Source organism: Callithrix jacchus, chromosome 9 (genome assembly GCF_049354715.1).
Source record: "Callithrix jacchus isolate 240 chromosome 9, calJac240_pri, whole genome shotgun sequence".
Lineage (NCBI taxonomy): Eukaryota > Metazoa > Chordata > Mammalia > Primates > Cebidae > Callithrix > Callithrix jacchus.
The window spans coordinates 41,646,373-41,659,373 of record NC_133510.1 but is presented as its reverse complement, the minus strand read 5'-3'; the positions used below and the strand labels follow the sequence as shown (position 1 = coordinate 41,659,373).

Here is a 13,001-nt window from a genome sequence, read left to right as displayed (position 1 = left end):
GGTGGGAGCATGAAGGGATTGCTGTGTCATTTGTAGCTGCTTCAGAAACAAGGTGCACAAGATCACACAGCTGGCAATTGGCAGGGATGGGACTCGGACCCAAGGAGTTTGGTTCTAGAGTTTCTGTTCTGTCACTTGAAGGAAGGTGGTAGAGGGAATGATAACATACAGACAGATGGGTTTGAAGGCTATTTGAAAAAAGCAAAACAAAATAAAACGAAACAAGATGCCTGCAACTTATTTTGGATTAAATGGACAGGCAGACAACTGATGAGAGAGAAGAACATCAGGATGAGAATCTAGTTTCTGGGCAGTTGTACTTGCCCAGTTAGTTGCGTTAACTCTCTCAGATTACATATTTACACTTAACTTTTAACTTAAAGGTCATATTAATAGGAGAATTCCATACAACCTGTTAAAGCCTGTTGGGGAACTGTTAGGATAATTTAACTTTTGTTGAGCTTTTGTTGAAATAGCCCCTGAACACCCAGCAAAGACCACGCCACTAAAATCCACAGGCTGGGAGTTTGAGGACCTCTCCAGAGGAGAGATCTGATGGGCACCTGAGAAGCCAGATAATAAGCTGAAAGAAACAGATCATCTGAAAGCAGCAGACCCCACACCTACATACAGCTTCATCAGAGATTTAAAACACACCACAGTGAACATGAGAGTGCAGATATCTCTGAGAGACTGATTACATTTCCATTGGGTAAATACCCAGAGGAAGGATTGCTGGATCACATGATAATTCTATTTTTAATTTCTTGAGGACTCTCCATATTGTTGTGCATAATGACTGTACAAATTTACATTCCCATCAACAATATACAAATGTTCCCTTGTCTCCATATCCTCCCCAACACTCGTTATCTCTTGTGTTTTTGATAATAGCCATTGTAACAGGTGTGGGGCAGTATGTCATCGTGGTTTTGACCTGCGTTTCCCTGATGATTAGTGACGCTGAGCACCTATTCATATACCTGTTGACCATTTACTTGTCTTCTTTTCAAAGATGTCTATTCAGGTCCTTTGCCCAATTTTAATCATATTAGTTGTGGGTTTTGTTTTGCAATTTCGTTGTCTGGGTTGCTTACATATTTTGGATATTAACCCCTCGTTGGATATACAGTTTACCAATATTTCATCCCAATCCACAGGCTGTCTTTTCAGTTTTTTGCTTGTTTCCTTTGCTGTGTAGAAGGTTTTTAGTTCGATGCAGTCCCATATGTGTATCTGTGCCTTTGTTACCTACGTTCCTCATGGCCTTCTGAGAACCTGTGCTAAATGGAATCAGAATCCTCTCACTGCACAGAACAGGAGGACCCAAAGGATCTCTGGTGACAAGTTCACTCCCTTTGTCTTCCTCTCATTTTAAAGAGGAGAGAGCCAAGCCTCAGAGAGGGGCAGTGGTCCTGTCGTAAGTGACAGTATTGCATTTCTACAACAGCCAAAGGCATTTCCTATATAGATTGTGGATAGTTCTTTTTGGGGGTGGGTGCTAAAATATTAACACCATCTTTCATTTATGACACCTTTATGGTTTAAAAAAATCTCCTTATTTGAATGTTAAAAAGTCACTAAAATGTATGACAGCTAGGATTTTAATCTAATTTTTCAATAACAGCATCCAACCTAAATTTAGTCATATCAGCAAGATCCAGGTAAGCATGTTAGCAATGGCATCAATAATCAAATTTCTATTAAGGAAAATTTCTGACTTGTTCTATCTAGAACTAAATAGTGCATGGTAGCAGCAGTAAGTTTTGAAGGTAACCGTAATTATAGAAATGAATACAACTGGCATATTTATTGAAATTGATCCTTTCCTCTGTGTGATTAACACAGTAATTCTGATTTACGTCTCACTGGAGAAATAGACAATTGGGCCTGTGGAAACATGGCCCTTGCTGAGATCAGTGCATTGTTTGATGAGGGCAGGAGGAAGTAATAATGTTCCTAACAGGCAAGCAGAAGTGGGTGGAGTCACTCAAATCCCATGAACACACTGCTTTTTCCCATTGTTGTTTTTGACCTCTATGTTCTCTCTGTGATACTTTTCTGCTGTTTTTCTAGGCTGTCAGTTCACAATGAACAGTTTGTGGATGAAAGGAAAATAAACAAGCCAAAGGCAACACTTTCCCTGGAACTTAACTGGACAGGTCACTCTGCCCTCCAGGAATAGTCTCCCTGTTGGCTTTTTTGATGCTCCAATTTCATACTTCTAGTTATTATCATGGAAACATCCAGTTTTGCCCATATTTATTCCACAGGGAAATATAATATTCATAAATTATATGGCTGAAACCAAAACCCTGTTAATAATTACAACAGTGATTATAAATAAACAGCTTCCTTTCAATTCAGAATTTTAAATTCATGCACTTCACATATTTTTCTCATGCCTCTTATTGCGGAAGACTTGATCAATAACAAAAAAGCTGCTTTGATCAGGTGTCATCTCCAAGATTTTAGAACATCAGTTTGTTTTGTTGGCATCATTGGACAATAGGTCAGGAGGACCATCCCTGAATTCCTAATTATAAAACAAACATGATAAAAATATTAATAGTGTTCAGTCAGAGATTAGCAAAAAGGAAAGTAAAAAGAACTTGTGGCTGTCCTCGGTTTTGACCCCTGCCTTGACCTGAGATTTGATGACGCCACACACAGGATGGACAGTAGTTATGGAATGCTTACTTGAAATCAAATGCTGGGGTAAACACCAGTTTCCATGAATCATTTCCTTTAGTCCTTGCTGGAACCTACGAAATAGGTAGTAATACGGTGCCTCCCATATTACAGATGAGGAAACTGAAGCTCAGAGAGATTAAGATCTTTTTGTAAGGTCACAGACCCAGTAAATAGTTGAACAGATAATTTCAGCCAAGGCCAATAAGTGGTCAGAATCAATCCTGAGGTTGATCAACATGTGATGCTTAACTGCCAAATCAGCACCATAAGACTGACATACCATTAGAATTTCACTATCACAATGTTTATATGATTAGCACGCAAAACTACAGCCTGTGGGTCACGAATGTGTCCATGCGTTTACATTTTGTCTTTAGTCTTTTCTGCAAGACACCATCAGGGTTAAATAGTTGCAAAAAAGACTGTATGACTCACAAAGCTTAAAATATTTGCTATCTGGCCTTTACAGACAAATCTATCAGTACCTGGTTTATATTCTTTTCCCTGGGAGGTATTCTAAACTCTCTGCCTCAGCAGTTCAGAGGAGAGAGAACTACTGTTTTTCCTACAGAATAGGAAGATGATCTAGGCTATAAATGGTTAATTGCTGGTCTGTGATCACTTAAACCCTTCAGGAATGGGATTTAGAGAGATCCTGAGCTGGATACAAAAGGAAATATATTTGTCTCTGTCTTTCTAGGGATATTAAAGATTAAGAGAGGGAAGAGGGTTCAATCTAATCAAATCATGTTATTATGGCATTTATTTACTTTAAACCAATGTAGGGTTCTGGGCTGTTACTAGGCCCAACCAGAGTTATGCAGTGATCCACCTACCAGGTCAGGTCATAAAACAGTTTCTTATTATAAGAATTAAAACATGCCTTGTAACTATGATCATAAATCTTTCTCTATTTATACTTGAGCTAGCTTAGGTGAAAAACAATGTAAAATATAGGTATGGCAAAGTTTATGCCCCCTTTGATTTTTATTTTTATTTATTTATTTATTTTTTGCCCTTTGATTTTTATACCAGATTTGGGTTCAAATCTTGGCCTCTGTAAAGGCTATTTCAGCTTAGACAATTTACCTTGTCCACATCTCTGATGAGACACGAGTGCTGGATTCTTGTGCTTTGTATGCATATGGTTTTGCTCACAGAAGAACAAGGTTTTGGCCAGGCACAGTGGCTTACGTCTGTGATCCCAGCACTCTGGGAGGCTGAGGAGAAGAGACTGCCCTAGGCAACACAGTGATAACTGGTCTCTACAAATCATAAAAAAAAAAAAATATTAACCGGGAGTGGTGGCACACGCCTATAGTCCCATCTTCTCGGTAGGCTGAGGTGAGAAGACTGCTTGAGTCTGGGAGGTCGAGGCTGCAGTGGGCCATGATCACACCACTACACTCCAACCTGGGTGACAGAGTAAGACTTCGTCCCGAAAATAAATAAATAAATAAAATCAAACTGTGTAGGAACACTGCATCTGTATAAAACTGTGCAGGAACACTATCTGTATCTCCTAAAAATACATCACACAGTTGGATCTTTTGTGTGAAAGGAGGCCTCAGCTGGAAAGGCTAGAGCTTGACAAAATGTGTATTTTCTCCAACGCAAAGTTCTATCTTAAGATATTCTGTAATATTGCTCATGGAATGGCCAGGCAAAACCATCTCAGCTAATTAGAGAGGTCTCAGTGAGGCCATATGTTTTAGGAATGGTCTATGGGTTTATTTTCTGGAACGGGGGGAAGATGGACTCTGCCAAGGGTATCACCATCTCTAGAATTATTGCAAATTTTTCTTACTCAACTCAGACAGCTCCTGTTTTGGGCCATTATGGCTAATTTAGGTTTTATTCCTCTTTTAATACTCAGCTCAGACCTGCAAGAGAATGACCCTTGACGGCCTGAGTTGGTCTTAGTCACTACCCACCTGCCTGTAGTTACATAGTGCTCTGAGTTTAATACTACAGTATAATGAAATGTGCTCGTGTGTCTGCCTCCCATGCAGAGTCCCAGCTCCTCTATGCACATTCTCTCTCTTCATCCTAGAACACACTGCACAGCAATAATCTGAAAACCTTACACAGCATTGCCCACATGGCAGAAACTGTCCTATGTGTCTTTCACATACTATCTTATTCTTATACTATACTCAGGAGACAAAAACCAGTATTCTAGATTGTAAAATGAAGAAACTAAGGCACAGAGTGGTTAAGTAACTTGCCTAAGGTCACACAGCTATTCAATGGTAGAACTTGGAGCAGAGCCTGAAAGTCTAACTCTAGACCCCACATTCAACCAGTAACCTAAGAGTGCCTCATGGATTCTCAGTAAATGTTTGTTTGACTAATTTAAACATTACTTAGCACAAATGAATTCATATAAACATCTGTTCTGGCCTTGTAGAGTTTCACTCTTATTGCCCAGGCTGGAGTGCAATGGCCCCATCTCAGCTCACTGCAACCTCCACCTCCCGGGGTCAAGAAGTTCTCCTGCTTCAGCCTCCCAGTAGCTGGGTTTACAGGTAGGTGCCACCACGCCTGGCTAAGAACAGTTTTAATAGTCTTTTAAAGTCTCAGATTCTTAAAAGTTTTCTTGGGACATAGACAAATGATAATAGGCAAAGATTTCTAAAAAATATCAATAGCTTTGATTCGCACATTACACAAAATTCCATTTGACCACTAAAGGCCTCTTCAGTTACAAAATCTCTTTAAGCAATATGTGGTTGTGTTTTAGACATCAGTTGATAAGATACTACATACTTCCATCTAAAAGAATAGAAGCTCCAGATGCAAGGCCAATCAACTATCTTTTCTTTCTTTTTTTACATCATTGAGATCAGCTGTAAAGGGTTTGAGTACTAAGCCTGCCAAAATCCATTCCCAAAATTACTCTGATTAAGCAGTCAACATCATTAGAAAATACAACCACTGTTAGTACCTTTACTCAGGCAAAAGGTTTAACACAGGGCAGAATTGTTTAAAAGTTTCTCATAAAAGCTCCGACTATTGAAAGAGAAAGGAAGAAAAAATTACGCCAACAGAGGCTCGGAGGAAGTTATATTACTGAACTTCAATACCCCTGTGTTTACAGAATGACCTTAGTTAGCATGAGGCAGAAGGAAGAAATGAGTCTGTTGTGGTCTGTGAGAATCGTGTTTAATAGAAAGGGTATGACAGAGACTTAACAGAATCTGATACTGAAGAGTAATTTTGCAGATCTGTGTGGCAAAAAAAGATGCATTAAAAAAATCCACACAAAAACCACTATATTGCAACAGCTCCTATGATACATGCTGAAAGGATCATAACAACGATCACAATGATACGTAATAATGAATAAATAGGATATGCATGCCAAACTGACTTTTTGTTTTATATTTTAAAAATGTTAAATTGCCAAGTATTTATTTGGCAACTTAACATTTTTAAACATATAAAACAAAATAAAATACATTGTTTTAAAATAGTACAAGAGTTCAGCAAACCTCTGTCTTATTCGTTCATTTACTCGTTCATTTGTTTTTGGCAGCCCAGAGACTACTCCCCCTTCTTGCAGTGCTTGGATTTCCTGCTGGGAAATTCCCTTTTGTCTCACTTTGAGAAGGCTGGGTGGAATCCCAAGAGGCTCTGCCTGCCTTAACTCCCTCCATGGAATTCAGAGGGGGCTTCTTGGTCAGATCAGTCATCTCAGTGTTCTGCTAGGAATAAGGGGCAGGCATGTTACCTAATCTTATGTTCAACCAGAAAACTTTCTTTTCCTAGGACTTTGATGTGTAGATTCAAAAAACTGGTGTTAAGTTTACCTGTTTGTTTCTGAGAGGGTGCTCAAGACGAACTATCCAGATGCCGCTTTCCTGTCTCGGGTATGGGCATTCTTCACTTCCCTTCAATTCTGTGTGCTTCCCTAGCGTCTTACAGCAGTTTCCCCTTTTCTTAAGTGATACCAACTTTGCTTCAATCGTTTGCCCCCAAAGAATAAGTGTTGTGCACCAGCTAATCCGGGAGCCAAGTAAAAATCATGCTGACTAAATTGACCAATTAGGTCAATTGACGGAAGCTTAGAAGAGGCCCAGACGGGGGATTCCTGGGGTACTGGGCAAATATTGTTGGGGTTTCAGGTGTGGCAGAGCCAAGAGAGCCAGGTGAAGGTCTCCAGGGCTGTGGCATTTAGTGAGGCTAAGCCCCAGAAACACAGCATCATGAGTGGCAGTCTCAAAGAATGTTCAAAATAAAGCAACTAGGTCCCAGATCATGACGTAGCATGCTGGAATATTCTAAAGAAGGGTACTGAATTTCCTCTGGCTATGTGCTCACTTTCGCATGCACTTGACTGGACAATGAAATTAGGCTTATCTGTTTCATTTTGTTTATAGCGGATTTTACAGCCCCGCTCATCATTAAAACTGTTTCCATTTGAATTCACAGACTCAAAAACTTTCCCAGGAGCCTTCTTTTCATAAATTCACTTGAAATGAGCTCATGTTAAGTCTTATATATAATTTTTTAAATGCTCATGTTAAGTTTTATATATCATTTTTAAAATCTAAAGTTAAAACCCCACATAAAATCACATCTTCCACTTAAAACTTTATTATAGACAATTTTCCTTAGCAAATACTGCCAGGCCCATGTTACCTCATTTGTTTGGAAACAATTTGTAAGCAAAGAAATAAACAGGAAGATATTTACTTTTATCTGTCTAGTCATACCTGAATAGGGACTCTCTTGACAGCCAAATTTCATTCTGTTTCACAGTTTTCCAAGAGAAAAGCAACAGCAGCAACACAGTGGATGCAATCAGGGAGGTGGCCCCACATCGATTCAGCCAAGTGCAGAGCTTGCTCAGTCCATGCACAAAAAGGATGCAGTAGCCCATGCTGGAAAACAGGGTGGAAGGAAAAAGATTACTTTGGGGGTGCAAGGGGTTCCCGCCAACATTATCTCCTATGTAACTTTCAAATGAAGCTTGTCCTGTGCTAGAGAAACAAATATAGACTCCCCTGTCTCGGACAACATTAACGTGCTGGTTCTCTAAAGAACTGCACTAGCATGTTTGCTATTTCTTGTAGAAATATTTCTTGCTATTTCTTCAGTGTAGAGAATGATAGAGTCATCTTGCAGGCCCAAAGTGCCCTGGATTTCAGCGGCTCAGGCATCATGCGAAGTCCCACATATAAGTCTGGGGTCCTGAATGGATTCTCTGATCCAAACTCCCTCATGTCACCGTCATTGTATAACCCTATTGGCACCATGTGTCCAAATTTGGAGTCTTGCTCCAGCAGATCACATCATAGCTTTGCAGGGACCGTGTCTGAAAGCTCCGTGTCAGGTCCTGGAAGAAATGCTGGTCACCCAGGAGGACTGTTCTCTGTATCCAGGGCCAGCTGAAGCCCTTACACTTTGGAAAATCTACCCACAGGGCGACTACTGAACTTCACAACTTGGACCTCATTGCAGACAAGCTGTATTGACATGCTAGCTTCACCGGTAGACACAGGGTTCACGTGTTATCTGAGTAGCACTTTGCATATCAGCATTACGTCTCTAAAAGCTTTTGGTTGGTGCTACATGGTCCCTCACATCATCTCTGCTCCCAAAGAGATATTTCCTGCCTGCCACTTGGACGTAGAAGAATATAAGCTTCTAGTTCTATATGTGTACCCATTATTGATATGTGTATTTTAGTTGAAATCTGATTTTTTTTTTTCTTTTTCGAGACAGGGTCTCACTTTGTCTCCCAGGCTGGAATATGGTGGGGGCTCACTGCATGATCATGGCTCACTGCAGCCTCAACCTTCTGGGCTCAAGGGATCCTCTCTCCTTAGCCTCCCCAGTAGTTGGGAATATAGGCATTTGCCAACTTACACCCAACTAATTTTTGTATTTTTCTGTAGAGATGAGGTTTCACTATATTTCCCAAGCTGGACTCAAACTCTTGGGTTAAAGTGATCCTTGGCCTTCCTAAGTACTAAGATTACAGGTGTGATTCTTTCCAAAAACAATAACCACAAATTATTACAGACTATCTTAAGAAAGAAGCAAGCTTGTGTAAAGACATCCTATATTAAAACTATTACTATCGGAAGTATTAATACAGCTCCAAGTAAATATAGCCCATATACATGTTCTATTATTTATTCATTCTTTATCTTATGTTGCTGGCAATATTCTAGGCACTAAACATATATTTATAATAAAACACAGGCCCCACAATCAAACAACTCCAGTCTAGTGAATCAGGTTGCTCTAGTTAATAGAAACAACTAAATATTCTCATTTCCTAAACACACCTCCTTAAGAAACTTTTTCTCCACCTTCTGTTCTCTGTATCAATAGCAGAAAAACAAGAGAGAAACATCTGAGGTTTCTGACTAGGGAGACCCTGGGAAGCAAGGTGGAACTCTAATTTCTTTCTTCAAGTCCTATAAGTCGGTTAGCACAGCTCTATCAAGTTTAGGGTTCACTGTCTGGCCAAAGAGAGTCAACATCCTACTTCCCACTGAGGAGGATGATTTGAGCTAAGGAGACCCATGTTCCCCTTACCACAAGCATTGCATTTGATTGCTACAGACATCTTGCAAGAGCCTTGCATTTGTCAGAACAGAGTCTCTAATGTAAGAGATAAAACCCAAACCAAAAACCTCTTCTCACTTCCACAACTCTCTAGTTCAATGAGAGTTGGAGGTACAGAGCTTTTCTATAACCTGATTTATATTGATGGGGCTTTTCTATAAAAGCTTAAAGGTATGGAGCTTTTCTATAAATCTTATTTATATTGTACAACTAACCTTACTGGTGTCATTTACTTGTCTGACCACAATTGCTCAAGTTCATGAGCTGCTTGCCCCCTGTTTCTCCAGCCCCAGCCACTCCCAACCCAAACTGAGCAGGGTGCTCCATGAAGCCCTCTTGGCTCTGTTCTTTCATTCATCATACTTAACAAACATTGAACTGTGTACCTAACACTGTTACAGATATCAAGAACAAAACAGTGAGCAAGAGACAATAATCCTTATCCTTGCAGAATGCACATGGGTGGGGAAAAATAGCTAGGGACCAAGTGAAAAAAACAGGGCATGTTACATGGAGAAAAGTCAAGGAGAGGAGGAGGTTGAGATTTTAATGTGGGTGGTCACAGAAATCTTCACTGACATTTGAAGAAGACCTGAAATGCATAGGAACGTGGCACACCAATACCCACATCTCCAATGCCAGCTCTTTCTCCACTCCTGCCTACACAGCAACACCACTAACAGCTAACAGTTGTGGGGCCTGTCCTCTGTGCCAAGCACTTTATATATTTGATTTCAATACGTCCTTACAACCCTATGGATCACCTTCATTAATGGTGAACCCATGAAAACACTAAAGAAAAGGAAGATTAACTGGCTTGCTCAATTAAGTCTATGATACTGTTAGATCTTGGGACCTCAATTCGCTATGCCAAAAGGGAAAAAAAAATAAAGTTCAAAGCTGAATCATGCAAGAAACTACCTTTCTTTTTGTTCCTAAGCAGTTAGCTACAGATAAAGGCTTAACTATCTCCACAGACAGCTACTCTCGCTTCACCTTATCTTACGTAAAGTGCTGATGTACTGAGCATGAGAAGAATACATAACTGACTTTTCCCCTACCTGCTTCATTTCTCTGCCAACATGTGGATTCAGTCATGTGACCATAGAGTCCCACTTTCCCCTCCAGTCTACTTTTTCCCCTTTAAATACTACGAATTCAAAATCATCTTTGGAGAAAGGTGCGGACTGCAGATTGTTTCTGTGATTCCATGTTCCTTTCTTCCAGGCATGTCCTTCATCTTGGCAAAATAAACCTCCAAATTGATTGAGATCTGGCTCAGATACTTTTTGGTTTACAGGTCATCCATCTAGTAAATAATAGGGCAAAGATATAAACCCAGGAATTTCAGACTCCAGAGCCCACACTCCATGTGCTGTCCTGCTGCAGGGGATTTGACTTGGCCAGCTGATTCCTGTGTTCCTAACACCTCATCACACAGTATCACCTACTTTCTTCCTGACTACAGCATTCATGACATCTCAATAGTCATTTTTTGCCTCCTTGTAGGAACAGAGCTACCATCTGGCAGAACAAAGGTGTTACAGTGAGCCCTAAATTTCTCTTAAAAGAATCAGTATGTCAGTAAATTCAGCTCTCTTATTCTTTAATCCTTTATTTTAAAGTTTAACATCCTTGCAATTCCAATAAACAACCTTCTCCATCAGTTCTAATCAGTAGTTCACATCTGTTCTTCGGCCACTGGCTCCATCCTGACTCATCCTGGTCACCTGCTCCAGTCACCTGCTCTGGTCACCTTCTTTGACCTAGGTTAAAGATTTGGCTATCTGCTCTGACCTGCCCATAAGCGTCCTTCCCACCAAAACACCCACCCTACCACTCCAGCTTGGACCCCTGCTCTCTTTAAAATAGTCAATTGGGATTAGTCTAGCTTGTGCAGTCTAACCCTAGCCAGCAGGGGAACAACACAGCAGTAGGGATGACCCCCATCAGGCACAAGTACCTCCTCCCTGCTTGTCCAACCGTGTGGCCACCATTGCTCCATCCATGAGCCGTACCCTTCTAGAGAAGTAAACTGCCTTGCTGAGAGAATTTATCTTTGAGTGCTATTTCTTTTGCGGCATTGAAATTTTACTTATAACAAAGGGGAAGGAGAACACTGGGATTCCAACAACTCCGAAGCAATGGCCACAAAGTGGCAGAAGAATAATGAAGGCAACAATGCAAATTTTTAGCTGCATTATATGTTTGTGTGTCTAGTGACCACTTCCTGTGTGGTAGGCACTGTGCTAAATGCTTTGTATGAGCCTGTCCACAATATCTTTAGGGCCCGGGGCAAGGATGGTACTGGTTTCAAATATCTTATCTATTTAAAAATTTTAATCCTCAGTATCCTCCATTTCATAAATGAATGAGAAAACTAAAGCTTAGAAGAGATGAGTAACTTGCCCACAGCCCCAGAAGCTAGGAATAGGGTCAGATCTGGAGGCTTGGTGCCCTAATGCTGTGCTTGAAGAAGAAAAATAATAGTAATAATAGTAAAACAAAATCTTATAATTGTAGTTACTATATAATGAAGTAAAGTTCGCTGTGTTGTGTGCTATTTAAAATAATCCCTCCCCAGCTCTGTTTAGGGCAAAATATTAAACTATCTTCCTGCCAACCATTTAACTCTCATCTATCCTCCCCACATTCTTAGCAAAGTTCCCAGGCCTCTAAAAATTCCCGTTTTTCTTGCTGACCTGCTGCAAATAAAACCTACATAGCAAATAAAAACTGGAATGTGTTTCTCAAGATGTTACTTTTCAAATGCAAAGTACATCACAAAACATGTTACAAATTAATTAACTGTTCTTTGTTCTGGCTTCACTGCTGCATTATCCTAGGTGTATAAAAGGTACCCTATTTTCTTTGTCATTTGCTCAGTTTTCAAATGCGAATCCACTAAATTGATGTATCTAAGTAAAATCCTCCCATTTCACCCATTGGTCTCTCTGGTCTCCTAATATCTGCAACATGCTATATTCTAGTGATTGGCAAACGTTTTCTGTCAAGGGCCAGACAGTAATAATTCAGGCTTTTCAGCCCATGTAGTCTTTGCTGTTAGTATTCAACTCTGTCTTTGTAGCACGAAAACAGCCATCTACACCATGTAAACAAATGAGCAAGAATGTATACCAGTAAAATTTACCTATAAAAACAGGCAGTGAACATTTGGCTCATGCACCATATATTGTAAGAAAGAAAAAAAAAAAAAAACCAAAACCCTTTAATCTGAGGAATTAAGTCCTTTTAATTATCAGGCCCAGAGAGGCATTAAAATGAGACTACAATCACATCCTATCTTCCTTTTTAAGCTGTATATTCACCTTTTGAAACTGCTTGTTATTGCCGCAAGTGGCTATAAAGTAACCTAATAACATCACACAAGATACTATAACCCACACCCTACAGCTTAACAATGGATAGCCAATCACTAATCAAATGTTATTCATTGTAAATCAATGAGAATTCCTGACAAAGAACTTTGTATCAGCCCACTCCCTGTCCCCCCTTTTGCCTTTAAAAATACACTTGTAACTGCTGCTAATTGGAGTGTGTAAATTCAGGGCAATTTGAATCTATTCTGCTGGGTTGGGATCCTCAGCCTTGGCCCAAATAAACTCTACTTTATTCATTTTGCCTCAGCTTCTTCCTCTTAGGTTGACAATAGTTTGCAGATCCTTGCTATAACCAGAATGAAGAATAACACATTCCTTTTCAGT

The 13,001-nt window shown here is 40.0% G+C and overlaps 1 protein-coding gene across 8 annotated transcripts in view; it reads right to left on the bottom strand.

The window, feature by feature from the left end:
* TMTC1 (transmembrane O-mannosyltransferase targeting cadherins 1) overlaps nucleotides 1-13,001 on the bottom strand; it is a 309,327-nt gene that overhangs the window by 83,946 nt on the left and 212,380 nt on the right. For all 8 annotated transcript variants that reach the window (XM_035255934.3, XM_078339007.1, XM_078339008.1 and 5 more), the window contains one exon: nucleotides 7,413-7,580. In XM_035255934.3, the coding sequence (XP_035111825.3) occupies nucleotides 7,413-7,580 (168 nt within the window). The remainder of the gene's footprint in view (nucleotides 1-7,412; nucleotides 7,581-13,001) is intronic.